At 51.0% G+C, this 25,879-nt stretch overlaps 10 protein-coding genes across 10 annotated transcripts; 5 read left to right on the forward strand and 5 right to left on the reverse strand.

Annotated features, from left to right (window-relative positions):
• On the forward strand, positions 1 to 823 carry LAESUDRAFT_739552 (acyl-CoA N-acyltransferase; the record flags this gene model as incomplete). Its single annotated transcript, XM_040911014.1, has 5 exons — positions 1 to 125; positions 178 to 196; positions 251 to 380; positions 445 to 500; positions 554 to 823. The coding sequence occupies 5 exons, from the start codon at positions 1 to 3 to the stop codon at positions 821 to 823; spliced, it is 600 nt and encodes a 199-aa protein (XP_040758347.1).
• A 1,171-nt stretch (positions 824 to 1,994) lies between these two features.
• Positions 1,995 to 4,581, reverse strand: LAESUDRAFT_816424 (cytochrome P450; the record flags this gene model as incomplete). Its single annotated transcript, XM_040914773.1, has 15 exons — positions 4,530 to 4,581; positions 4,429 to 4,467; positions 4,032 to 4,351; positions 3,848 to 3,980; positions 3,604 to 3,795; positions 3,400 to 3,548; positions 3,234 to 3,349; positions 3,066 to 3,183; positions 2,987 to 3,000; positions 2,770 to 2,936; positions 2,688 to 2,710; positions 2,556 to 2,637; positions 2,364 to 2,492; positions 2,162 to 2,305; positions 1,995 to 2,106 (listed from the first exon to the last, which is right to left on the reverse strand). The coding sequence occupies exons 3-15, from the start codon at positions 4,225 to 4,227 to the stop codon at positions 1,995 to 1,997; spliced, it is 1,575 nt and encodes a 524-aa protein (XP_040758348.1). The 5' UTR covers positions 4,228 to 4,351; positions 4,429 to 4,467; positions 4,530 to 4,581.
• Positions 4,582 to 4,686: 105 nt separating this feature from the next.
• On the forward strand, positions 4,687 to 5,474 carry LAESUDRAFT_732104 (uncharacterized protein). Its single transcript, XM_040910172.1, has 5 exons — positions 4,687 to 4,825; positions 4,898 to 4,949; positions 5,009 to 5,231; positions 5,303 to 5,326; positions 5,406 to 5,474. Exons 3-5 carry the CDS (start codon positions 5,162 to 5,164, stop codon positions 5,465 to 5,467), a joined length of 156 nt encoding a protein of 51 aa, XP_040758349.1. The 5' UTR covers positions 4,687 to 4,825; positions 4,898 to 4,949; positions 5,009 to 5,161; the 3' UTR covers positions 5,468 to 5,474.
• A 686-nt stretch (positions 5,475 to 6,160) lies between these two features.
• LAESUDRAFT_718028 (uncharacterized protein) lies at positions 6,161 to 6,910 on the forward strand (the record flags this gene model as incomplete). Its single annotated transcript, XM_040907386.1, has 3 exons — positions 6,161 to 6,194; positions 6,394 to 6,776; positions 6,821 to 6,910. 3 exons carry the CDS (start codon positions 6,161 to 6,163, stop codon positions 6,908 to 6,910), a joined length of 507 nt encoding a protein of 168 aa, XP_040758350.1.
• Positions 6,911 to 7,759: 849 nt separating this feature from the next.
• On the reverse strand, positions 7,760 to 11,078 carry LAESUDRAFT_753114 (uncharacterized protein; the record flags this gene model as incomplete). Its single annotated transcript, XM_040911760.1, has 6 exons — positions 10,637 to 11,078; positions 10,527 to 10,580; positions 10,175 to 10,393; positions 9,843 to 10,111; positions 9,292 to 9,788; positions 7,760 to 9,233 (listed from the first exon to the last, which is right to left on the reverse strand). The coding sequence occupies exons 1-6, from the start codon at positions 10,995 to 10,997 to the stop codon at positions 7,760 to 7,762; spliced, it is 2,874 nt and encodes a 957-aa protein (XP_040758351.1). The 5' UTR covers positions 10,998 to 11,078.
• A 2,030-nt stretch (positions 11,079 to 13,108) lies between these two features.
• Positions 13,109 to 16,046, reverse strand: LAESUDRAFT_732108 (uncharacterized protein). The gene is made up of 12 exons (XM_040910173.1): positions 15,629 to 16,046; positions 15,529 to 15,568; positions 15,259 to 15,478; positions 15,093 to 15,209; positions 14,940 to 15,043; positions 14,590 to 14,884; positions 14,424 to 14,540; positions 14,270 to 14,373; positions 13,996 to 14,215; positions 13,772 to 13,942; positions 13,537 to 13,723; positions 13,109 to 13,480 (listed from the first exon to the last, which is right to left on the reverse strand). Exons 1-12 carry the CDS (start codon positions 15,780 to 15,782, stop codon positions 13,167 to 13,169), a joined length of 2,043 nt encoding a protein of 680 aa, XP_040758352.1. The 5' UTR covers positions 15,783 to 16,046; the 3' UTR covers positions 13,109 to 13,166.
• A 1,001-nt stretch (positions 16,047 to 17,047) lies between these two features.
• LAESUDRAFT_816427 (uncharacterized protein) lies at positions 17,048 to 18,305 on the forward strand. Its single transcript, XM_040914774.1, has 4 exons — positions 17,048 to 17,609; positions 17,659 to 17,766; positions 17,827 to 18,038; positions 18,095 to 18,305. The coding sequence occupies exons 1-4, from the start codon at positions 17,199 to 17,201 to the stop codon at positions 18,186 to 18,188; spliced, it is 825 nt and encodes a 274-aa protein (XP_040758353.1). The 5' UTR covers positions 17,048 to 17,198; the 3' UTR covers positions 18,189 to 18,305.
• Positions 18,306 to 18,447: 142 nt separating this feature from the next.
• Positions 18,448 to 19,196, forward strand: LAESUDRAFT_816428 (uncharacterized protein; the record flags this gene model as incomplete). The annotated part of the gene is made up of 3 exons (XM_040914775.1): positions 18,448 to 18,574; positions 18,624 to 18,694; positions 18,763 to 19,196. The coding sequence occupies exons 1-3, from the start codon at positions 18,510 to 18,512 to the stop codon at positions 19,194 to 19,196; spliced, it is 570 nt and encodes a 189-aa protein (XP_040758354.1). The 5' UTR covers positions 18,448 to 18,509.
• A 1,019-nt stretch (positions 19,197 to 20,215) lies between these two features.
• Positions 20,216 to 23,357, reverse strand: LAESUDRAFT_732111 (acyl-CoA oxidase). The gene is made up of 14 exons (XM_040910174.1): positions 22,967 to 23,357; positions 22,835 to 22,913; positions 22,628 to 22,782; positions 22,246 to 22,569; positions 22,157 to 22,198; positions 21,944 to 22,101; positions 21,873 to 21,892; positions 21,787 to 21,821; positions 21,582 to 21,739; positions 21,309 to 21,520; positions 20,854 to 21,259; positions 20,609 to 20,793; positions 20,460 to 20,556; positions 20,216 to 20,406 (listed from the first exon to the last, which is right to left on the reverse strand). Exons 1-14 carry the CDS (start codon positions 23,067 to 23,069, stop codon positions 20,338 to 20,340), a joined length of 2,043 nt encoding a protein of 680 aa, XP_040758355.1. The 5' UTR covers positions 23,070 to 23,357; the 3' UTR covers positions 20,216 to 20,337.
• A 28-nt stretch (positions 23,358 to 23,385) lies between these two features.
• Positions 23,386 to 25,208, reverse strand: LAESUDRAFT_708688 (uncharacterized protein; the record flags this gene model as incomplete). The annotated part of the gene is made up of 8 exons (XM_040906694.1): positions 23,386 to 23,707; positions 23,764 to 23,955; positions 24,007 to 24,041; positions 24,097 to 24,148; positions 24,210 to 24,225; positions 24,279 to 24,416; positions 24,680 to 24,805; positions 24,953 to 25,208. The coding sequence occupies 8 exons, from the start codon at positions 25,206 to 25,208 to the stop codon at positions 23,695 to 23,697; spliced, it is 828 nt and encodes a 275-aa protein (XP_040758356.1). The 3' UTR covers positions 23,386 to 23,694.
• Between the last annotated feature and the right edge of the window lie 671 nt (positions 25,209 to 25,879).

The raw sequence follows: 25,879 nt of genomic DNA on the forward strand, positions 1-25,879 counted from the left end.
ATGGGCACGATCATCTACAGACAGTACACGGGCGAATCTGCTTTGCCTCACGTCATGTCTCTCGTCCAGCACGAACTGAGTGAGCCGTATGTCATTTACACGTATCGTTACTTCCTACGACAGTGGTGAGTCCTCCTGCCAACTTATCACTGACCGAGTATTGATTGAGACAGGTAGGCCACACTTGTCGTTCCTGGTGAGGCTGCATGGCATACGTTGTCGAAAGTACTGAAACTGGTCATTGCTCCAGGCTTATCCCGATGAGACGTCTGATCCAATAGGCGTTATCGTATGCAAGCAGAGCCTGCACAAAGATGTGACCAACAGGGGGTATATTGCTATGTTGAGTGTTCATAGAAATTGGCGGAAACGTGGCATTGGTGCGTAACATATCTCAAGGGCTGCATTCCCGCGTACTCAAAACGAAATGTTTTGTACCATCAGCGAGCACCCTCGTACGCCGGTCGATTGAGGAGATGAAGCTGCATGGGGTCGAGGAAGTAAGCGTCTTTCCTTCATCTTCCCTTCGCTCGTTTTGACTCGTCCCTGCAAGGTGGTGCTCGAGACAGAGTTCGACAACTCTGCTGCTCTCTCGCTCTATGAATCGCTAGGGTTCATCCGGGAGAAGCGATTATTCCGTTTCTATCTCAATGGCAAGGATGCGTTCCGGCTGGTGCTGGTCGTACCTCCGCCCGAAGATGCAGATGAGGACGAAGAAGCCAGGCTGTCCCCGGCCCCAGTCAAGCCGCTATATCTCGCGCCCGCTCGCATGACGCCCATCCCGCCTCTACCGTACGATTCTGATGAGGAGTCTTCGCGCTGAATCCTACATACCGTTCAGTCCGATATCTGCGACCTACAGTGTGCTGTATTACTTTCTGTATTCTCTTATCAATCACCTCCGATTACTTAATGTTAAGCTGATTTCTACACGTCCGTTCTACGTTACTTCAATGTACTATAGGAACTCCCTCCGCTCCGTTGTCCGTCTGTTCACAGTACTTTAGTGCATCTGCAAGCCAGGGCACCTGGTACGTCTCACCTCTCTTGATCTATGCCACAGCGCATTGACGATGACGCGTACAGGCTCTCACTTGTCGTCTCCGGGTTGAGGGGTCTTTAACAATTCATCCGTCTATTGTTGTCCTCTTCTCGCCTATATTACCGGTATTGCTGGACCATGTCCCCGGTCGAACCATCTTGTACTGTACTGTGTATTATCTGACTTGGCTTGCGACGTGCAGGCTTTTCGTTGCATGCACGATAAACCAGCTGTACTTCACCGACGCGCACTATCTTGGATGGTGCAGAGATCGATAGCAACACGTCCTCATCTCCGCAGTATTTGTAACGAGAAGATATGTCTTGTGTCTTTGCTAATGAGTGTTTTTTTTTATTCCTGTTCATACCTTGCAGAGGAGTAATAAGCCGCTTTTCCCCCCAGCTGAACCCCAGGGTGCTTCGTTTCGTCCATATCAGATATGAGCAGATCGATGCCCACATGGACCATGGCCACATCATGGAATAGCTTTACGACGCCCTGCAGACTGGCCTTTCGGTCCGGCCTGTCCTGTAAGTATTCTTGTGCCTCAAATATCGCCTTGGATGAATTACATAGCAACGAGGTGCACGTCCTCCTGCACAAACTCGTGCAATTCTCGGATGCATCAAAAATTGCACTTCATACAAAGATCCGGCCCTCAATGGCCCTAACGTGGTAGAGAAGAAATTCCTTCATGGTAAAGTTGACTCGTGACTGAGGTTTGTAATGGGTGGTAGCGACGACGTTAATGTTTGGAATCCGTACCTGCTTTAGCCTTTAACGCGGAAACAAAAACAGCGAGGATTGCATGCAGAGCTCATTGAGGTGAACGCAGAAATTGGAGCCTGTGATACGGCTCGCTACCTTCACCATCATCTCAACTTCACGCCGTTACAGTCCATCTGAGCATCGATCACCTCCATCATCAATTTCCCTGGACTCCTTCTTATCTTCAAGCGCCTAACGGGCCGTCTGTCGCAGTTGCGTCCAAGGCCAGCTCTCCGATCAGCGCGGAGACCTCCTCTGAGCGAGGGCGGATTTCGCAAGTGAACTCCATGGGTGGACTGTATGACTCGATAATGAGTTCAGCCCCACCATAAATCATGAATACGTCCTTACCTCGCGATTCCCGACACAAAAGAGGCGGTAGGGACAATCTCCTTACCGCTCGCATCGCGGGCCCTTGAGATATCCAAAGTTGCCACGATGCTAGCGATGGCCAGCCAAATGCTGGCATCCGCGAATCGGCGGCCGGGGCAGATTCTAAGAACGCAAGGAGATTAACAATGGGCTGCTGTGTAGAAGCCGAACTACAATCTACCGTCGACCAAAGCCGAAGACGGCCTTGCGCGGATCGGCGAGGTCTGCAGCCTCGGAATCCAGGTCAGCGAAACGCTGTGGGTTGAAAGTATCTGGCTTCGGGTAGAGACACTCGTCGTGCAGTATGGCCCTGTGGATGGCACATAGGCTGTGGGCATCCAGCAGACATCGTGTGAACAGTAGATGTACTGACCATATGTTACCAATCACCATGGAGCCGCCGGGGAAGTGGTAGCCTCGATATTCGTCATCGGCCATCAACTTATGAGTTATTCCTTTGTAGATTGTTGGTCAACGCAAAACATGAGTGGCCTGGTCAACTTACCCAAAGGCAGAGGCGGGTTCCATCTGTTGCAAGGCAACTTGGCATGAAAATCAAACATACACATCTTTAACGGCATGCATACCGATACACCTCCTTGAGAATACACTCAAGGAATGGGAGTGAGTCGCGGTCTTCAAATTCTGGCAAGCGCTGACTCCCGACCAGACGATCGATCTCTTCTTGCGCCTTCCTATATATCTCCGGGTGGATGACCATGGCAAGCAGGAAGGTTGAAAGAACAATAGCTGTCTAGAGATGAATCAATCGGCTTTCAAAACGCAAGCGTGACCTCAAATTACCGTGTCAATTCCAGCTGAGTGAGAACCAATGAATGGTCAGTGACCGTTTTCATGCCAAGCAAGCAGCTACTTGACGAACCTGCATAAAGAACAGCCGCCGCGCCTTTGATATCTTCTTCATGATCTTCCGGCCATTTTGCTCGGTCCGGATCTTGGAGAAGAGATGCAACGAATGATTGACGTGCAACTCCCGCAGCCTGTACGCCTGTGTCAGTGCTCCTTCCACGATGTGACTAAGATGCCTGACCAGTTCGCGTTTGACTCTCTCGAACGGCTCGTTCGTCACTTTAAGGATCAGCCGCCTAGAATGCAGTGCCTTGCGCTTGAATCCCGCCCCGGGCATCCATATCGGGATGTGTTTCACTGAAGACGTTCGATCAGCGTTGAGTTGGAACTACCTTGGGAAGGCTTACGGAACGGAAAGAGGTCGACAAGTGCCGCTGCGGTCGTTCCAGTCTCACTGGTTTCTTCGGTGACTTCGATCAGGTCACACAGAGCTCTGTCATCCCGTGATCTCAAGCGGTACCCGTACGCTGTTTCCAAGACCAATGCGCCAGCGAAACTGCAACATCACGCTAGTGAGACAAGGATCATCACACTAGTCATGAACGCCAGACCGTTTGAAGTGTAACTCGAATTGCGAAGGGCTGCTACACAGCTCCGATAGCAAGAAATACGTCTCACGCTGCTGCATGCTACGATAGCTCGTGAGCACTTTCGCATCGTTGTAAGCGGCCTGTATCCATTGTCTGTGCTGACGCCATTGCTTATCGTACGGTAAGAAGGCCGAGATTCGCTTCCACCCAAGCCTATCAAACTAAGGTGTCAGAACGTCAAACACATTCTGTAGGGACTACAGACAATTCTCTAAGCAGCGTGAACCTGGGTCGATCAGAGTATTTGGCGCTCCTATGATCCAGCAGCGCCTTCGCTGCCTGCATCGAGTTCAAGATTATCATAGACGATCCAAAGAGTTCGGCATAGATGACGTCTCCTAAGGGCAATGGGTCAGTGTTAATAGATGGTGTATGTTGCTTCTGCCTACCATAGAGCGACGACCAAGCAGAAAGACCTTTCTGAGTGTATTTAACCGGCATTTGATGTGCATTCCCGATGATTGGAATAGGCCGTGGTCCAGGAGGTAGATGGAGCCCATACCATCGCACATTCCTCTGCAAGAGCAGCAGGACAACGGAAAACGCCAGGGAGCTTGCAATGAAGAGCTCAATAGAGAGACCCATGAGGACCGCAACAAGGGTTTGACGAGGGTCGGGAGGAGAAAACGACGTCGCTGCATTAGATAGCAGTCAACACATCGTGCTTTTCCACAAGCAGCACTGCGATTCTAGCGGCAGGGTCCAAATCCTGTACCCGCAAAGATCCAGGACCATTCATTACTTAGTCAGCATGAACTTTAATGACGGTGCCAATAGCGCGCTTACCTATCACGCTGGTTGCGTACGCGATAGTGGCTTCGTAATCTGGCCCGTAGGGACCGAGTCGGTGAGAACGGCAGAGCACGATGAACTATGTTAAGTCATACCGGAAGGGCTTCTCAGAACTGCGGACGCCCAATGTGCAATGTTAATTCTTCGTCTGCATACAGAGCGAAAGTGAACGAGTGAGGTGTCGGAGATAAAATCATCGATTATGGACATTACTCCGTAAGAAGCTAGCATCGCTGCGAAGGCGGCAATGCAGGGCACCTTCTATCTCGTGTGAACCTGATTAGGATCGCTTCTCAAGATCTCAATGGTGTCGATGCGACACCTCGACTTATCTCAGACTGTACTGTATTCAACTCCTCAATGCCAGATTGCATTGCCAGCGTCCTGATAGCTTGGGTCAAAACAAAGCATAGCAGATCCGTCAGTGAAGTTGTCAGGAAGGTAAAACACGGTGAATTCTCACTGATTGCATCTCGCGACGTGTGTAAGACGAATTAGGCTCATTCTCTAGCATGCTGCATATTCATGGTATGTTATGATGATTCACCGCATTGGAATATTTTATAATACGCACCTCCGTTAGACATAACTACCTTTGAGTATGTGCACTTCCGACAGACGTTGCGCACCACCTCCACGAGTTCTATAACCACCGTCCTTATTGTTTGCGTCCGAGCCCTTGGGAGCCTTTCTCGCAGCGGAGATAGTTCCAACTCCGTTCGCATCTATGGCAGGAATGCGGCCACAGTCCTACCATCAAAGCTTCTGGGTTGCATGCGCAACATATCGCCAGTCGCCTGATCCACGCCCCATCAGGCTCCGTCAGCTGAAGCGTTATCGATATCGCGGCGAGGTTGCTGTCGCTCACGTTGTGAGAACTGCATCATGGAATCTACATAATTCATTCGTCCCAGTACATGGGTTTTGGATAGGGTCACTATTCAGATGTCCGATGGACAAAAGATGCGTACCGCTTTATTTTCAACACCCACGCCGTGACATGACCGCCTCCGAGTTGCAGCCAATCCTCTAGGCTCTCCGACATCCTCAAGTGACAGTAACTGCGTGACGAGACCTGATAGGACGCGTCACTGACGCGTCTGGTCACGACAGTCACAACATGATCACGTCGGTCACTCCTCTGAACGGTGCTTGTCCGTTCTTGGCTCTTTCCATCTCCATCTTTACTGCTAGCGCCCTTCTCGCCTAATGGATGACTTAAATACGCATCTCATGCTGCATTTTCAGAGATTCTGCAACGATTTCGCTACCGCTGCACTTGATGTGCGCTATGCTCAAAGAGACTTCTCCTCGTGACTCTAACCAACTCAGGATTTACTCTGTTGGAATCTGGGCACAGAGCGCGGATGCGAGAGGCCCTGGTGCGACCTGCGCCACCGGCATGGGAAAGTAGTAGCGCGTGTATATAATAGGGCGCGGCTACAATGGGACGGGCCATCGGTTTGGCCCCATGGAGCCATCTTCTAGAGAGTGGGCGACTCCCGAACTCCTGGCCGCGCAGTGGGCTGGCCGGGAAAGTCAACATACTCAAGTGGTACCGCACAGTGCCACTGAAGAGCGACGTATTTCTCCGCAGAAAAAGGTATGACACACAATATTCTATTCTTGCTGTTTGAACATGCAGCGTTGAACTGTTCAAATTCTACTCACGGGCGTTAATAATTAGCTAATACCCATACTTAGCTGAAAGGGATCATCGTCCAATATGTCGTGCTCATCGACATACAGGAATCTGCGCGGTGAGCGTACTATGCCCGATAAAACGCGGTGCCGCAATGGCCATTAGGGTGCAGGCCGTGCAGGTCGGATGTCCAGGACGCCGGACTAGGTCGGCGAGGAGCTTATGGAGTACTGGAGAGCGCGTCGTCCGCGCCAGTGATCATTCCCTGCACGCTGTCCTATTTCAGTGATTTGTCGTGGACGATGAAGATCATATAGCTTGCGTCGGACCCAAATTCTCAGGAGCCGCTGTGCTATCGCTGGACCTGCCTACAATACATGCATGCTACTCCCGCGATGCAACCTCTCTCACGCTGCTGTCGCCCGTTTCATGCGATTCGGATGTTCTGGGCCTCCAGAATACCTGCTACCGTCAACAAACGTCGGTAGAACTCCGCAATCTGCAGCTCAATGTATCTTTGAAGTTTGGACAGGAGAAGACGTCCGGCACTCTCAATGTTCATACACTCTCTCCGAATCGGTATCTCGCACTGTCTTCGCGAAGTTGGCCTGAAGGTGCGACCATGTTGCTGCTGTGCGGTGTCGTCTCCGCCAATATTACGACTGTTATTGCGCGACAGTTTGCGTCTGCGGCCTATGAAGTGTGTTTACTGTGCGCATTATCCTGCATGCCATGTCGAGACAGAATGAGCGGGAGAACGACATCTCGTTCTGTCTCTTTCTGCGGATTGCGACGGAGATACATATCTCTGGTGCTCAAGCAGACTCGGGATAAAGGCACTTCCCCCAATCAGATCACTCCTTCATTTGAATAGGAATAGTACGTTGGCATCGGCAAGAAGCCGATTTGTCGTGCTACTGGATGGTCGCGGTGCTAAGCTCCGAGATACCAAGATGATTCGCAGATGCGTACGTGGATGAAAGTCTCTTTCCAGTGTTCAACGTGAGTCCATCATATCTATTGGAATGGTTTGACCCGAGTTTGAGCTGGTGGAAGTATGTAATTAAGCGAGATGCGCAAGAATATTATTTGCGAAGGCAAAGGAGATGTGTTTGACATGGCTATAATAGCCCTCAAATGCTACCTCAAAGATGGCGCGAGGCGAAGACATAACCTGTATTCGCTCATATCCCTCATGCGGCCTTAATCGGTATGAACATTGGGGACCTACTGGCCGGTACTCTACAGAACTACTGTATCAGCAGCGGATCTCGAAGATAGAAATGTATGCGCGATAAAGAACGTGATGGGCGAACAATTTATAGGAAAGCAAATAATCAGCTTCCAGTCCTATGTGCGTAAGTTGCAGTAGGGTCGTCCACTTTGCTAAATAGTTATCTTGAAGCATCTCCGTTAGGTTGAACATGACACAGCGTCGACATATGACAACATAGGCGAGATTCGTTAGATGACCGCGAGAGAAATGGTATGCATATCCTTGCCGCACTGTAACATTGATTATCTGGGTTTAGAACGTCCCTTCAAGCATCACATAGACGCATACATTGGCAATTGACATGGATCGATAGAGGGCATCCTCGACAGAGCACAACGGTATGTTTTGTCCAGGCTGATCCACAACTCTCAATCGCTCAGCTCGGTGCGCTCATTCGAATCGGACTCTTAACTACCCATAGCAACGTCTTCGGATGTTGCGCTGGCGGTTGGTGCCCGGATTGCGCCCTCCGAGCCATTTGACTTTACTTGTCTCCTTCGTCCGGGTGCTCCTTCACACAGGAACTCATTACCTGTCCAGTCGTAGTAGTCATCTCCGACGCTCCAACCCGGTTTCAAGTTGCGCAGAGCTGCGAGATTTTCCTCTTCCTGTCTCGGATGCTCGTCGTAGACATCACTGCTGCCCAACAAGTACGCATACAAATTCGTCGTGATTTGCTGATTGCCTCTATGATCGAGCATAGCTTCGAACGTTGTGGGATTACAGTCACCGGCGACGATCTCGTATCGTGGGTGAGGGAGATCCGTCTCCTCTTCTTGTTGTCCTTCCAGGGGTAGCAAGTCCTCGTCAGGATCGTATAAAGTCGCCAATCGCGCCTCAGCCTCTTTGTAAGTACTGCAACTGACCGTCGACTCCACAGGATAAAAAGATGTGTTCAGTTGATGGACCTCTGCTGTAGGCAGTGCCCTCTCGGATGCAGCGGTCCCCGCGCCAAATTGCATCACAATCGTGATGTAAGGGCGATTGTCGGTCAATGTTTTGGTACTGTCTCGCCGAAAGAAACCATGACCGTCATCTAGGCTCTTTTCGTCCAGAGCTAGGTTCCCGGGAGGTACTCTGTTCTTCACTTGGACGAGGATCGCGCTCATTCTACCTGGCGTTATCTTCTTGTCAAGGCCGAAAACTACCGGTACGATGCAGTCGATGACATTTTGATCTGTGAAGCACTGCATAGCCATTCCACGCATCACGGCCGCCCAAGCGCCAAATTGATTCGAGACGGACTCGTCTTCCGACTTTCCGAAATGTGTGAAGTGAACGTATGCATTTCCGAACGCATGCCTGAACGTTCTCCAGTTCGCACGGTTCTGTGCGTCCTTGTCCAAGACTGCTTTCATATTCTTCTCACCGAAGAGCGCTTGTAGGAAGTCGATGACTAGGATGGGATGGTCGAACGTCAGGTGCTCTGGGTCCTCGCTATTTCCAAACTTCTTCCTTGTTGCCTTGTCAAACGCTTCGAGCAGCAGCAAGCGCATAACAAGTTCGCCTTTTTTGCCTTTCTTGATTAATCCGCTCCGGACGTATGGTGCCAAGTTAGCAGGAACCGAGAATTCGCTCCGATTTAACAAGCGTGCAGCAGCCTCGGCAAGGATCGGTTCTGATGGATACCCTGATCGGGGATATCCACGACGCTTTGGAACGCTATAGGCAATCCGAAGATTGTTGTCAACTAGTTCCGCCTCCACTGTGCGGGATAGCTCGCGAGCAGGCTCAAATTCCAGAAGCAATCGAGTGCTCAAAGCCGCAAGATGGGCGTGGTTGTAAGTCCCATTGGGGTGGTATCCAGTGAGTTTTGATAACGCTGTTTCCACCATGGTAACTCGGACAGCACGATCTCCAGACATGAACAACGCTCTCCAACTGATTCAGGCAACTGTCTTAGATATCGTCACAGTACGTGGAAGTGAGAAAGACATACAGTGGACGACCGAATCGGCAGATAAATGTTAGTTCGCAAGCCTCCATCAGCGTTACTCCTTCTGGAGGAACCAAAGGCTCGTTGTTGTAGAGAAGGTCAAAGGGCATTTCGGTGATCGGTGATTGGGGATCACCCTGATTTCCACCTCGCGTTGAGGGATAGAACATATTCGGAGGAGATGGTCCGCGAAGTTGTAATGTCGATGACAGCATCACAACGAAAAGAGGGAGGGCGGCTAGTTGGTCGATAGCCTTGCATAGAGCGTGATAATGAATGGGACTAGGGGCTATTCCACTAATGCTGTGCTGCGTCAGTGAATGGGCATCGTCGAAGTACATGACCAGACGTATAGAGTCGGCAGGCTTATCATTCACAAGGGAGTCAATGGTAGCCAACAGTGTGTGACCCGCATCGACCGCAGACTGAATGTATGAATTGAGCTTGATGACACCTTCGTTCTGTTTCAATTCCATCACTGATGGCAAACGTCTGAGAGCCTGCAGATGGATGGCATGAACCAAGAAAACGAAACATCTGGTGAAATCACTTACAGATACCATTTGCGAATAGAATATCTTTCTCGTATCACCTTTTGCAAGGTGCGTCCTCCATTCTTCGGCTAGTTCATGTGCATTACTTCGACTTCGCACCGTCTGGTCTTCGATAGAGTTCCCAACAGTAGGCAGCCTTTGCGCAGTCAATATGAACATGTGCTGGAAGAAGACTAGATAAGCAGCTACTATAGAATCATAGTTCCTCTCGGAACCCTGTTCTAGCAGAAAGTCACGGATTGCGGAATCTGCAGCGGGATATGCATAACCTGTATCAAATGGGAGCACAGTGAACCTAACCTTTCAAAAGGCTGTTGAGATTGATAGCGTACCTGGGTAGCCTTCCGCACGAAGATTGAAGGGAAATGTGAACACCAAGCGAGCCATTTCGTCGACCGTGCGTGATTTTCCGGTACCAGAGCTTTGGACAATAGAAATATAGTTGGAGTACAATTGCTCCGGGACGCGAGAAGAGTTCATCCTCTCGATGCTGCTGTACAGTGTCTGATGAGCGGTACCATAGAAGTTTCGTGACCATGCCGATATCGTCGCTGAACATATCGCGTGAATGAGTGAACCAACAATGTCTGACTGGGAATCCGACTATGCTCGCCTTGCTCTGTAAATTATGCGCTGTCAGTCACATCAGGCGCATTGCCATGTATAATGGTCGAATTGACTTACGTTGAGACATCTCTGAGATGATTTCCTCAGTACTAATGACTCTTCTGAATAGGCCTGTGGAGTATGGATCCTATACACTTGACACATGCATTTCGAATGATAGGACGTACTGAAGTTGCGGATGCTCTCAAAAGTGCCTTTCTTAGCACAAATTTTCATCAGCTGCAGAACTTTGTCGGCACGAGGTCCCGAGAATACATCTTCGCAAGATGACAGCTTCATATACTTCTTTTGAATTTTGCTGCCGCGGTAGCTCAGAGGAAGGAGGATGGCATACAGCACGGCGCCAAAGATTTCTTGCTTATCAAGCAGATCGTCCGCATTTACACTGGATAGCTGCTCAACCACATCAGCATTATCTTTGGCTCTAAAACGTCTTTGCAGAAGTTTCCAGACTTCTTGGTCCATCTCGTCGTGAGCCGCTTGGTCCAGAAAGTCAGGCAAAATTTGCAACGATTTCATTTGTGGCATGTCTTGGTCACCGTTCAATTAAATGGCCTTCTGCGTATGCTTGTCAGAACCGAAAGATGAATTGGGAGACAGTTCATTTCGTTTGCCTGCCATGGCGGTCTACAGCGGATAGGGGAGAGGAAGGGCTAGACGTACCGAGATGTCCGCAGCAATCAGCACAGTAGGTTTTTATATACTACTGCAGGGGCACTGGTCGTGGAATAATATAGAATCAGACGCGCGCTTTACACATTTCCGGCGGGAATGTGTACACGTGGTATAATCTGTTGAATTACTTGTTATCCAATGAATGGATACAGATCAAGTTGACACGGCTCTCGGCTGAATACCTGTATTCATCAACGGGCGGCAAGACGTGAACTTATACTACGTTCACTACTTAGCTGGACCACGAGCTGATCTTGTATACCGGTTAGTATTGCGCAGCTACCATGATGCTATGGCGATTCTGTCGTTATTGAACATAGCAACAACGATGACAAGACCTGTGAATGCAACGTAATCTATAAATAGTCATGAGAGGTGCAGCAGCGTAAATAATACCGGTCCGGAACACTACGGACAAGAGTCAGACGGCTCGTGTTGCGAGTACTTCAGATAGCACCTTTATTCAAGACCTTGAAAGTTCCTGCCGCGGGCACATGCCACACATAGGTAGAGCCGACACAGGCTGGTCGATGAGCATCCACCGGCAGACATGCGCGCTTTGCTCGTTCACTTTCAGATGATAATTGACAGGAGGTCAGGCTGACTATGGGAACGACGCGTAACGAAGGAGGCAACGATAAACCCTGCTGCATCGCATTCAAGGCCTAGTACTGATTGCTGCAAACGGTGTGTTGGTCTGCGCGATCGAAATTGATTTGCATCTCGGGTGATGAAGGTTTCGCATTTCGATGGTGGCTTAGCTACAGCGTTGTTCCTCCTGGAGGTTGACCTGACAAAAATCTCTCCAATACACATCCGGAATTGCTAGTAGAACGAATGTGTATATAGAGGTTCATGAAAGACGTGACCACTGGCTCGAGAGCAAGACAGTCGAGTGGCCGAAGGATGGTCGCAGGGAATGTGAAACATGTGATCACGAGGCTGTTTGTAGTAGCGTAGGTGCCACTAATATTGCTACTTTTCTCGATCGAAAGGACCCTGGAAGGCTAATAAGATTGTTCTGTCACTTCTGACCAGGTCGCCGGAGCAATACTATCCAATACATGATTGTCGAAAGTTGCCGATGCACATTGCCGAGGAGAACTGCATCAGATCCTTCGCAAGTATTGAGGACAAAGGATTCGCAGACAACGTGACAGTCTGCAGCACTTGTAAACTTGTTATGTCCATAACAAGAGCTATATCAGAAAGAACGAGCCTAGCACCAAATGAGGAATATCTGTTTTGAAGACATTCTACTCGAGCAGAATGTCATCCTATCCTCGGTGTAGATTTCGGTTCCATCTTGATGTGTCTCGACTGGCTGATAAGAGAGCGATGCTGCAAAAGCTTGCAGATCAAATTACACATACACCTCAGGTTTGTCTTCTGCGGTTTTTCTGCGCGAATGCGTGCGACCAGACTAGTAGCAGCAAAAGGTTGGCAGTACCATCTCTAGGTGTAAATGATTTGTTTTTTATTTATTTTACATGCTATATTCCACAACGACGAGAATGAAACACAGAGGGAACTTGGATCAAACAAAGTTTCCGATCGCACGACGCGCTTGTGGCTGAATTTGACACGCGTCGTGACGCGTCTGTGGCTGGCGTTCGTATGCCCAGACCAACCCCATCTGCTCAGCGCTCAGGCCTAAAAAACCAGCTCTCGAGCACAGAATGTTTACTCACTATTCCAAGCCACAAGCAGGTCAGCAACAATGCCGTACCTTCGTTGCCAGGCTCATATTTGAATCAAGGTGGCGTAAACTTTGTTGGCGCATTGGCAGACTTCTTGTGGACTTGTGCAAACACGTCATAGTCATGGCGATACTAGAACGTCCCGTCATGATTATTCCAGTGACCTAATGGAACATACAATCGAGCTATCGACACATGGCAGAATGAAAGTGAGCGCCGTATCACAGCGTGCTCATTTGTCTTACATGATCAACAAAATTGTGCCGCACACATGAGTGGTCCAAGCCCACCATTGGCTCAGATCACGACTCCATTCCTGTCCTCACTTGCTTTGTATCTTCATCCTCTTCACGCCACGGACGATCCTAACTTCGTAATCCGGCTCCACCGCACCAGCGATATCATCATACTCCTCCATGCGCTTTCGCTTTTCGCCGCATTTGCTGGACGCAGCAGGAATGATATCAGGCACCACTGGAGCCGAAATGGGAGGAACGTTGTCAATCTGCATCGCGTCTACACCACCTTTCTGTTCGCGCAGTCGAGCGGCGGCTTCGCACTTGCGGTGGTAGAAATCCATTGCTCCTCGCGCATTGGCAAGTGCCCGGGCCAGCTGCAATTGTCTCTCCGATTGTTCTGTCCCCAAACGTCCAATGAGCACATGGCACGATGTTATAAGCAAACAGGCATACCGTCAAGCCTTTTCCACGATAGCTCTTTGCCGTTAACTGTCCTGACATGTTTCTTGATGTATGCAATATCATCTTCTGTCAGGACCAATTTGAAATCAACCAGTCCTGATCCAGCTTCCCTACGGTAGTGGACAAAGGGCGGAAGGCGCCTTCGAAGCTGCAGGCGTAGCTGAGGGTCCTTTCCGATCTACATCGTCTGTCAGCCATCAGAAGCGTGAAGCAGAACAAGACTGACTTTGACATCCGACCAGTTCAAGGCCTCATCGCTGCCCTCGAACATCATCGACGTTCCTTTCAACGACGGGACTTCTTCCTCCTTGACCCAGACACCATTTTCTCCGAACTGAATAGGTACATTCTGACCCAAAAATAGAAAGGATCGAGGCGGCTCTTTGAGTTTCGTCTCCTGTGTTAACATGATACAGTACCTTGCATCCTGCCATTCATAAGAGTACGAACCTTGAGGTTAGCACGAGTACCCTTCCGCTGGTGGTGGTTCTTCCTCTTAGTCTTTGCGCCGACATCCACGTTCATCTTTGCCTCATCGCCATTGTCAATCCCTTGCGCAGCCGGAGTCTCCTCCGTCTCCATCGTGGCCTCGTCGCGGCAGGTAACGATCACACCTTGTTGTCGGAGGGCTTCCTTCCTTTCCCTGATCTTCATTTTGATATAGGCGGACCTGTGACCGAAGCATTACAACGGGAATGAGAGTGCGAATACAAGAACGACATACTTCGACATCGTCAAAAGCGGCTGGTTGTCCCAGGTGGGTGCAGGATTCGCATGAAGGAACAGCTGCACAAATCTATGCTCGGTGAACTCGACGAACACGGAGCCCTGTCGATCTCTCAGATCATATCATGAGGAATGCAACCTTTCATTCTGACCTTGAATTTCTTCGTCTTCCTATTCCTTCTCATTTCAACCACGATCGTCTTACCAAACTGATTGAAGAACGTTTCTAGCGCCATTTGCATACCGTCGGCCTCCTCTCCGAATCCCTTCTATAATGAAATCAGTACGGCGGATGGAAAACATAGGAGGAGTTCGCACAGCGTAAATGGTACGTCCCAAGCGCCTGCTGCCGCGATTCACGGTCTTACGCACTTGTGGTTGATTTTTGGACTTTCGAATCGCACCTTGTTGCTCGACGCCCACGCGCTGACTCCTGATTGGCGGATAGGGCTGGCGTTTGGACGCCGTGGCATCCTCCTTGTCGGTGGCTTTCACTGTTTGGAACGCATTGAACCCTTTCTTGTTCGTGGGGTCTCTAACAAGATTCCTGCGCATGATAGCTGCCTTTCCTATTAAGCCCTTTTCTTGGACCTTCATACTGCAGTATGCCTCCCTGAATGGTGCCCATGTCAGAACAGATCATAGACCGGACGGGGCAGTAGACGTACTTTGTCATGATAATGAGGTCCTGCCCGTTCCACGATGGCTTCGGGTCCGCGTTGAGAAATCTCTCCGCTGAGAGAGAATCAGTAAACTCTACAAAGACGGAACCCTACAGACTGATCAGCGAGGGCAGATTTGACTCTGCATCATACACCGACCTTGAACGCTTTCGTCTGCTGCTCCCTTCGCATGCGCACTGCATTCGTCCGGCCATAGCGATTAAAAAACCTCTCGAGCTCCCGCTGCAGGCCGTCCACGTCGGCTCCAAACCCTTTCTGGAGCCAAGATCAATGCTTGTTCAAGCAAAGAGGGGGCTGTGCTTACGGCATATATGCTGCGGTCCCAATCGCTGTTCTGTTTGACTTCGGTCCGCCGACGGATGTGCGTGCCTTCGTCGTTCACCTCCAGGTGATAGCTCTGACGGAGGATGTTCATCAGCCACTGGGATCCCAGCAGCTGGTATTCACGCATGCGCTTGAAGGTTGCAATGGTTGCAATGGGTACCCAGCGATCGGCATTGACGGTATGCAAAGTCCACATGAACCTGAAAATGTTCTGAGACTCTAAATTCAGATGATAATGTGTTCGACTCACCGGTCATACGGGAGGTTGGAGTCGGAGAAGTAGAACTCAACTAGAAGGACGTTAAGATAAGAATGCGTGCGAACAGTATCGTGAGCATGCGATGACATACCCTGCCGCAACGCATTCAAAGCTTGTTCATTTTGATCGTCCTCATCAATATGGATGTTTCTAAGGCCGTTGGCGGCGCTGTCGACTGCCGTTACTGTAACTTCCGCATCCTCCGTCCTGGGGAATGGCTGGAGCTGGATCTCTTCGACGTCCATTGCCACTTGCTAGTCGACGGAGGATGTGTTCAGAGCTTAAAGTACGTACGTATATCAGAGGGTTCCGACTTGAGAGCGGGAGAGATCGAGCAGTCAAGAGCAAGCATACAGGGTGTGGATGTTATGTTTTACCGCACTCGCGTAGGACCCTGGAACGTGTGTTGCGGCTAATGATTGTTATGTGGCATGAGCTCCAAGACGTCTTCGATATGAAATGGCCGTGTGATTATCGATGTCACTGATACGGGATTTTCCTCAAGAAGTTCCAGGCGCAAATATTGCGGCCAGAGAATGCACGAGCGATTCAGAATGGAGGGGAATCGGAAACGCCATGCCGCAGAATAGTGTGCGGAAATGCCCGCAATGGCTGTGCAAGTACCAGTAATTCAAGGTAGAAGGGAGATGTTCGTGCTGAGGACATGTCAAACGGCTTCCAATTTCTGAAAAGAGTGGAGTGCATGTCGAAGGGGCCCCGACCACCTGATTAGCCCATTGATGCCGTAAATGATAGCGATTCCAGCATATTTACAGGCATCTCGTTCTTCTTCCATTGTCTTTCGGAAATGAAATCAGATTGCAGTGAGGCGGGGCGCATGAGAGTGCATGCGGAAAGGGACGTCCAAAGAGAGATTGTGGTGGGAAATGAGGCTGCAATGTGCCACGTGCCCGTGAATCGCGCCTGTGGCTGAAGGTTTCGCGTAGCTAACTGACTCGCTACCAAATATGTTGGCATGCAAGGCTGCCGTGATGCGTGAACATAGAGTATCAACCAGTCCTTAAGATGGATGGCAACTTACCTGGGAGTTGTCGCTTGTGCGGTCTGGCCGCACGAGGGCTTCGTATAAAGGTGGCAAAAAATGCGGGACCCACGTGCACAAATAACGCGTCCGAGAACCGCTCTACGGCTGCTCAGGTGCTTTCTATGCCGCTTGCTTGGTCTAGGTGCACTGTCTAGCAACAATTCTGCTCATCTGCGGAACCGAATATGCATCATCGCCCATCCCAGGAATCGAGATGGACTTTGATGATGCCTCTGCGCGAGCGACTTCAAAAAGAAGGGCATGATAACACTCAGATGAAGCAATACTTATTGCGATATTATGAACACAGAGGACTCGGACACAGCGGATATGGATGTCGCGAGTTCTGACGAAGAAGACAGGAGACCCGTGACAGAGACTTACGAAACGAGCAACGCAAACGGTTACAACTCGCATGGTTGTCGAACGCGATGAGGCAAAGTACAATCCAGTTCGACTTGTCGCATCGTGCTATTCTTAATAAACATCTTTTCCTGCCAAGTTGAACTCTATTTCTCGGACGCTAATCTTCCGTACGATCGGTGAGTGCCACGTTCTCAACTGACATATCCACAGGTTTGAGACGTGCACATCCAGGTTCCTGTAGAATCAGTACATGGCGAACGCGGGCCATTGGGTGCCAACCGTGCTTGTTGCATGGTTTGATCGCGTGCATGCATATTGGCAATTTGGTTATCATTGGAGCATGGAAGCTCTGCATCACAGCCACCAGCTCGTCGTTAGCGAGGATGACGCCTACGTCCGGTGGCATACGGAGGTGCGAGAGTATAACTCACTGGAGCCCAATATTATGCAGCAAGCAGCGCGTTACTCTTGCTTCAGGACTGCAGATCGAGTGGAAAGAGATCAGATGCGAGATAGAGAAATCCAGGGAAGTCGTACATTTTCTAGAGTAATGTCTATCCGAAGTATTTTTGGCGAATTGGTGATTGGCTGGCAGGCGCGAGTGAGAGTCCAGAGGCAGACATCCTTAAGTCCATACGAGAGCAGCGGAGACACGCTCATTGTATATGTGGTGAGAATCTTATCGTCGCAACGAGCTAACGCCATGACAGAAATGGTTCGGTGAGGAGTTCCCCGACACGGAGGCAGCACTGGAAGACTTCTTCAACCAAGGCAGCAAGGCGACCGCGGTGGAGATGAGAAGAGTCGGAGACAACCAAGTATTTCAATGTCAAAAGGCAAAGAGATATGTCGCGCGATCACGTCTGACATATTGTCAGCTCAGTGCTCAGTGCTCGTACAGTTCGCCAACTATATATGCTTCGGTGCAAGCGTTCCGCAAGGCCACATGTATTCCAACGCGGCGCGGCCAGGAGCTGCTAATCGTGACAAAGTCCGTCCGCCAACACGGCGAGAAGCGAAAGCGCACAGAAGACCCTCAGGACAACGGCGGTGGAAACAAGCAAGAGAATGCTTCTGGAGATGTTCATACGTGAGTCGCCAAGAAGGCGAGAATGGGCGAGCGAAGCTCAAAATGGAAGCACATAGAGGGTTCACAAGACAGCGCCGGCGTTGTGACGAGCACGACAATGCTTCTGCGGACGTTCAAATGCGAAGCGCGAAGAAAGCGAGAGCGAACTAGTGCGGCGTAATATGAGCAATGCGCGGGCTTCTACGTGGATGAAGATTCCTAGCGAGCGTTGATTTGAGTAATGCGCAGACAGCGTGGGGCGTCAAATAAAGCCGCATATATTATGACCGTCATAAAATGAAAGTAACAAAATGTCCAGTACCTGCGGTCGAGGTTCACGTCGATCGGCTGGTAGCGGTTCTGGCTCAGGCTAGAGAAACCAAAGAGAAACTAAAGCGAGCCGACGTGCCTCCGCATCCACGAGCGCCTACGAGCGCTTGCGATTGTGCGCGCACGACGTTCGCTCACTCGTCTCTGCCGCTCAAGCTCATCATGTCATCACGCACCAAACGTCGCGCAGAGCACTCTAGCTCCGGTAAAAAGAGCGTGAGCAAGAAGTAAGTCACCGTTTGTCATTTTTGAGCGTCAGGGCCGACTCTTTCCCAGAGCAAAGCGTGAAACCTCCTCGGAGGAGGAAGCTGCAGCAAGCGATAACTCGGACGCTGGCGTCGACGACGGTATGTCTCTATAGCCGCGGGGCTGGGCAGCACACCTGCCATATCCTGAGCGCGGCCGCTCTGCTTAGATGAACTCGGCGCGCTCGACACGAGCAACATCATCACTGGAGGCCGCAGGACCCGTGGCATTCGCGTAGACTACACGAAGGTGCAGGGATTCAGCGAGGGAGATGGCGATGACGGAGAAGAGGAGCGCCCGCACAAAAAGGCCTCGAGGAGCCCTCCAAAGAGCCGAAAGGCCAAGCCATCCAGTGCGACCGCCAGTTCTAGCTCGAAGCAGAAGAAAGTGGAACCTCCTTCATCTAAGAAGAACGCTCCTCCGCCCAAGGTAACAAAGGCAACTCGCAGGGTAGTCTCCGAGGACGAAGAGGAGGAGAGTGCCGAAGAAACTGGTGAAGAGAGCGGTAATGACGAAAAACAGGAAGAGGAGGAGGAGGAAAAGGAGGAGGAGGAGGAGGAAAAGGAGGAGGAGGAGGAGGAAAAGGAGGAGGAGGAGGAATAGGTGGCCACAGCCACATCTGCCGTGTATCAGTACGTGAATATTTGTTGTATGACTGATGTTGTTACGTCTAGCGACCTGGTGCAATATGATTATATCATTATAAGCCCTCACCAGGCCTCCTTCGCGCGCACTACACGTATTAGCGTGAAAACCGTACGCCCCCAGATTTGCGGAACGATTGTGCATAGCATTACCCTGAAGCGTTGTTTTCATCGCACATAGTTTGGACCTCGAGTCGCTAAGCATTGTGGCATGGTCATAAAGTGAGTGCTGCATGTGTCGCTGTGGATGCAAGTTGAATCACGTTGGCGCAGAAAGACTACGATACGTATATGTGACCACCACAATGCATGCATCTATTTACACCGATCTTTACCTCCTTAGCCTGAACTTGGACGAAGGGAAACTCGCCCTGCAGGCCCTTCGAAAGAGCCCTCTCATTTCTCCCTATGTCCTCCCCGCTAGACGGACTGTCTGGCATCGCAATCACCGGCTGTCGGGGGTGTCCTCCTTGGACTTGATTTTTCCTCTGACAGACAAATGACATGGCCGAGTATCTGACTGGATGTCCACAGAAGGAGACACGCACACCTCCGGCACGCGTGTCACGCTTCCTGACATCTTGACCATCCCGGCAGGGTGGAAGGAATCGAGGAGATGCGGCGCGAGGCAGATGAACGCGAAGAGAAGACGTATTGTCTACGCGTTGAGGGATCTGCAGAAAGCAACACGAAGAAATCTCAGGTGGACCCACTCTCACCTACGTTGAGAAGCTGGCCCGGGAAGACCAGACGATGCGATACATTAGCGGCTCATGCATGCAAGATTGCTCTCACCTGCTATCGACGGCTACTACAGCTCGAAACAGCAGAGGTGGCAACATCTGTCAAAAGAAAGTAATTCACGTCCAAATCAACTGGAGCCCAGATGACCCGCATAGAAGGTTTCGGAGATGAATACAACGACGACGATGGCCAGTATGCATATCACACTCCTGGTACGATTAACGCATTGATGGGTTGGACGATTCTGAAAAACATGGTATAACAACAGACCAACAAGACTTGGCGCGCATGAGTGGTGAGAACGATCGTGTAGTCTAACTACATATTCAGCATGCTCCGGAATCTATAATTTCAGTCTACAGCTTTGCCTTCGACGCAGAAGCCACGATCCGCTGACCACGCTCCAACATCGGCTTGATGTACTCCTGTATGGTACAGTCTCCAGACCTGACTGGCTGAGTCGCTATGGTTGACGCACCTTGTAGCCGTCAACGACCTCAGTGGCGTTCAACGGTTCTGTCTGAGCCTTCTTCCACATCCCTTCATATACATTCCCGTCGTACACACCGAGTGCACTGGGATGAATATGATCAGTAACAAAGATTGTAGACTATCAGGAAAACCCACCTGTCGAGCTGCCAGTCGGTGAAGCCGAAGGCGTCCGTCAGACCGATGACCTCTGGCAGGAGTGCAGCACAATGCTCCTTGATCGCCATCCGCAGTCCCCGCGCCGGGTCCTCGCCCTTAGATGCTGGTAACAACCCGAACGCCAAGATATCAACGAGGCCACCCTCGACGAGCGTGAGCAAGCCCTGAAAAGACCACTCCATTCTAAGCAGCAGTCCGCTAGTGACCGTACCCTGTAAACGTACCAAAGTAAACATCTTCCCGACAATTTCCGCCTCATGTGGCTTGAGCGTCTTCCCGAGACCTTCAATGAATTCGCCGATGCGCACACCAAAGTACGCCTCCGCCGCTGAGCGGGACACGCGGTTGTCCATGCTCGCATCCGGATCTCTCTCGTGCGTTGCGCGGTTCTGAACCATCGCCGCCGCGCGCCGCTCCAAGAGGACAATCGATATTTTAGGGTCGGACCAGTTCAGTGCCTGCGCAGCAGCAACAGAGGCGTACTCTGGCAGGATGAAGCGCACAAAAGCCGAGGACTGCGGCAGGGAAGACACGACACTGCTCTTGGACTTGGACGACTGCAGATTGCGCAGAGACTTCAACGCACCGCGGACGACCTGCATGTCCAGCACGTAGTTGTCGCCCTCGTACCTGGTAGCCATAGTCAGCGCGCTTTCCATTCGCCAATATATTCGCTTACGTTGCCGTCGGAAGCCAGTCTGCGTACAACCGTCCGAGTCCAGAGTACGCGCTAAAGCCATGCCCGCCCATGGCGCGCCTCACAGTCTCGATGTCCTGGACACCTAGGGAAGTCACAAGAATTTTGAGCGCGCTGGACGTGAGGTGCATCTCAGGCACCATCGATGCGTCTCCGACTGCGAGCTGCGTGCCCATTATGCGCACGCGTTCGTTCTATACCAGAAATCATTGTCAGATAGGACTACGTGGCATCGACTACGAAAAAAGGACGCACGAGGTCTCGTCCGAGGAGGAGGAAGGCGTACGCGTGCGCGAGCACAGGGAGCAGCCTATAGTGTACCGACGGGTACGAAATGACGGAACGCTCGAGGCCATCGGGTCCTTTGTTGCTCTGCCGGCGCACAGTGCAATACCGTATCGCAATTGTGGCAGCTGATGATAGGTCAGCGCTAGCGATTGACATGCGGGAGGTCCACTACCTTTTGCGATGAACATGCCTCCCTTGCCTACCAAACTAATCAAGGATGTGAGTGTCTTTTCACGGCATCGGTCAATCTAGCCTCACGCAGCGCGCACCCAGAGCATCTGCAAGGAAGCGGTCTAGAGCTGCGCTGAATGGAGAAAATGTGCACGCACCCCACCGTAGCTCAGCTTCGCGTGTAGTGGCTTGACGTACTGACCATCTTCGGTCACTTGAGAGTACTCAGAGAGCATATACTCCCTGGGGATGCGGACGTGATCGAAGCGTGCATACCCGTTATCAACCGTGATGTAACCACCGAACACCTTCGGGCCTAGCGAATAGTGCGAGTTTAGCCGCAATCAGATGTCTTTGCATGCGCGCAGTACCTATATCGCCCACGGTCCTTCCGGGCAACAAAGTGTGATCCTCTGTGATCAATTAGTCACTGGAAGCTCAAATTACCAGGACAGCGTACTTAGCGACCGGAGTTGGACGAAGAACATATGAGGGCCCATGTCCTTCCCTCCAGGCAGGATAAGTTTCGCTTGCACGATGCCGTGGGTCGCCGTCTTGCCCAATGCGCCGATCCACCATTTGCTGCTGGTCAGCGTAGGAGAGTGGATCTCGAACTCCTTCGTCTCGGGGATGTATGTAGCAGTTGTCTCGAGCGACCCGACATCCGTCCCGTGGCCAAGCTCCGTCTGCATGTAACAGCCTTGAATGCCACGATTGGCGACGAGCTCGCCATACTTCGCGCGAAGGTAAGGACCGCACTGGTCCATGAACACAGGTTCGAATGCTGTGATCGTTGTCCACATTAAGGTGCATGCTGCAACAGCTGAGGCTGCACGACGTACTGGCAGAGCTCAAATGCATGGGCAGGTCCTCGTCTATGAGGACGAACGCTCGAGCGGCCTCCTCGTTCGACCATCCGTGAATGTCTTGCAACTCGTAGAACCTGTGGGTCAGCTTGATGGCGCGCTTGTAGCGTTCCGTGCGAGACATGTACACTCTGCCGGCGCGACTTTATTCCAATGATGGAGACCAAGTCTCAACGCACGTACCTCTCGGACTTGTCGAACACGGGATCGTTTTCCATGGCTTTCACGAACTTAGTGTTCCGGTCCCACATGTCCTGCCCGCCTACCAACCATTGGGGTTCAAACGCGAACCCACAACGAATGCGTAACGCTTACCGTAGACATAGTTTCGTACTCGTGGTACGTCGATGCTAGCCTGCGACCGCGCAGCAGTCATGTCCAGGACGGTCCTGGACGCTGGAGTGATTTTGGCCGCCATTTCGTAGGGAGGTCGGTGTCCGAGCAAGACTGCCGACGATCCCCGGAGACATGCGTCTTATAGATGGCTCGGGGATGATGACAGAGAACGATGCCCCATGGGGAAGGTCACACACATCAATCGTACTACCAGGGTCCAGCGCCGACGGTGGGAACATTCCTGTGTGATGTGCAAGATCCCCGGCCCACAGAGTCGGTTGTACAACGACTCGAAGATTTTCACAAGGCAGACAGAACAGAGGTTGTCGCCGCGCCAGCCTGATCAAGCATGTGGACGGTGGTGATAGAGATTAGAGCAGCCCACATATTGAGCGCTCGTTGAACCTGAGCGCCAGCGTGGTGCGCGCTGGACCACTCTTCTGGCTCGAAAATCATGAGCTACAGGAGACCACCGGTAATCAGGGAGTGCGACTATTTAAAGACTTTCACAAGTGACATGAATTGTAGTATAAATCATGGTTCTGATGGAGATTCGAATACTCGGACCAACTTCGACTGCCGTATCTTCTGTCATCCGATATAGTGCAAATGGCCGGAGACAGATCCTAGTAGCATTGTATCTGCAATTCGTCCGAGAGTGTCCCAGACATCTCGAGTTAACGCTATCACGAAGCTTCCCACTTCGCCTACGCCGTTTCTCTGAGCGCACCCAAGTCAACTAGATTTAAACGGGCATAAGCCATACAACTACGTACCTGCTTGCATCAATTGATCGGTTAGTCAAGGTATCGATGAAGTGGTCCGACGACATCGTAGACTGCGAAGTCCGGACGATATCAGGTGTCCCGAAGCTGACATTGGGCATTACAAAATCGCTGCTCTCGGTTGGTGCGACAACGACTTCGCGCATGCCCAGCAGGCATCGCGATATCAGGATGGATGTGAGCCTGCCTGGAAATCAGAACAGATACCAGCGAAGGAAGGTGTTGTATGCGTACGGGATTACGAACTCGTCAACGGTCTCCTGGAATACCTGGGGTAGCTGTCAGTCGAAGGCACGCCTGGAACGCCTCATGCTATGAACTGACATCACCGCGAGTCCACAGAATGACATCTAAGACGTTGAGCAGAAGTAACGTTCTGAACATCGAGCGAGTCAGTGAAGCTACGTGATGCAAATGGGTCGTCCGCATATACGCACGCAAAATAGGCGGAACCTGAGGACGCATGGGGCTCAGAAATGCATCTTCGGTTCAGTTTACGCACATACCATCTCGCAATAGCACTGTCGCCACGGACCGAAAGCTCATCTGCCGCACCATCTTTAGATGGGTACGATTGTAGAACCATAGTGTTGCCAGAACTATGGCGTCACATGCGATTTGACAGCATCGAGTGAGTATAACCACTGCAAATGCATCCAGTCAGCAACGTGACGGAAAGGCGTCTGCAGGGACGTTACATCTGAGAAAGCATGTTAGTCAGTATGCTCGAAGGTATGGAGGTCACACCTCACACGGACTTGTCATTGATAGAGGCTGGCAGCCTGCTGATAGCGTAGCAGTTGCCATCTTCAACGACCGGCCGTGATGTAGAGAAATTAACCTGTGACCAACAATGACACACCCATAGAGCTTTAGCATTCCATCGATCACGGTAGGTGCTAGTCACGCACGATGTTTGTGATTACAGGGGCCAACCCCAGCACAAGGACCAGCGCAGTGATGATGCTGTTGCGGCCACTTACGGCAAAGACCCGGAGGGCGGAAAAAGCTTTCAACAATTGCTCAGCATAATCTGCGTGAAGTTGCAGCGTTGCACGGCTTACCCGCTGGTAAGGCGAAGAGTAATAGGATGACAACATCAACTATAATCATAAATGCTTTGCAACTGGCGGTATCGCAGGTATCAGCCGCCCGTATGAAAGCATCTATACAGAGCGACGAACTTCTGTGAGCCAGAATGAGCGTCCCGATATTTCGTTAGCGTATATAAGACTCACTATGTTCCACGGAAGAGTATAAATCACAGCCCATGCGAGTATGCAATAGCGGTTTACGACGTATACGACTGATCCCCATCCCCATTTGCCAAGCCAAACAAAGCGGATCTCTCTCGGCAAATCAAGGAGATGTTCGTAGACAACTAGAGCTATGGACAGCAGAACAAATGTCTTCAGTAGAGAACGTTCCTGAGTCATTACCTGCTCACCTACGACAGCGACTTCGCAGTATGCCACTTCACTGCTGTTGGTGATTTGTTCCCGTGTGAGACGTCTGGGTATCTGAAATCAGGCAGGTACTCACTAGACCTCGAGTACGTGTATTACGTCGCTACTTTGAGAAGCCATCGACAGACGCAGACTTTGGATTGATGGTCGATGAGGTTTGACTTGAGTTTAGGAGAACAGGACTTCATGCAGCATCTTTATAGCGTTGGGCGAGCCCATGCCCCCCACAAAAGCTGAATTGATCGGGGAGAGCTTAAAGGCACGCGCGCCGAGCGGTGTCACTGATCGTATGCTGTGCTGACTGCGATTGATATTCCAGAGCAGTGCCGGTGTCTAAACTGAATAAATTGAGGACCAACAAAGTCATAACCAGCGTTCACGCGCAAGTGGCCATCAGAATGTGTATGATTCACCGCGAAATACAATTTGACTGACAGAGGCTTGATGTTCGATCACATAAGGGCATGACAGCTTTCTCGCACAGCAGTGACATCGATCATTCGATGCCTGCCCACGTTGATCTATGCAGTGCTCAGTTGCTACGTGCGTTCAGTACATGCACAGCCAGGCAAAGTACGTTGAGATCAAATTGCACGCTCATCAGTCAAATAAAGTGGTTTGTCGCACTGATCTTACGTACT

The sequence above is a fragment of the Laetiporus sulphureus genome (assembly GCF_001632365.1).
Source record: "Laetiporus sulphureus 93-53 unplaced genomic scaffold LAESUscaffold_77, whole genome shotgun sequence".
Lineage (NCBI taxonomy): Eukaryota > Fungi > Basidiomycota > Agaricomycetes > Polyporales > Laetiporaceae > Laetiporus > Laetiporus sulphureus.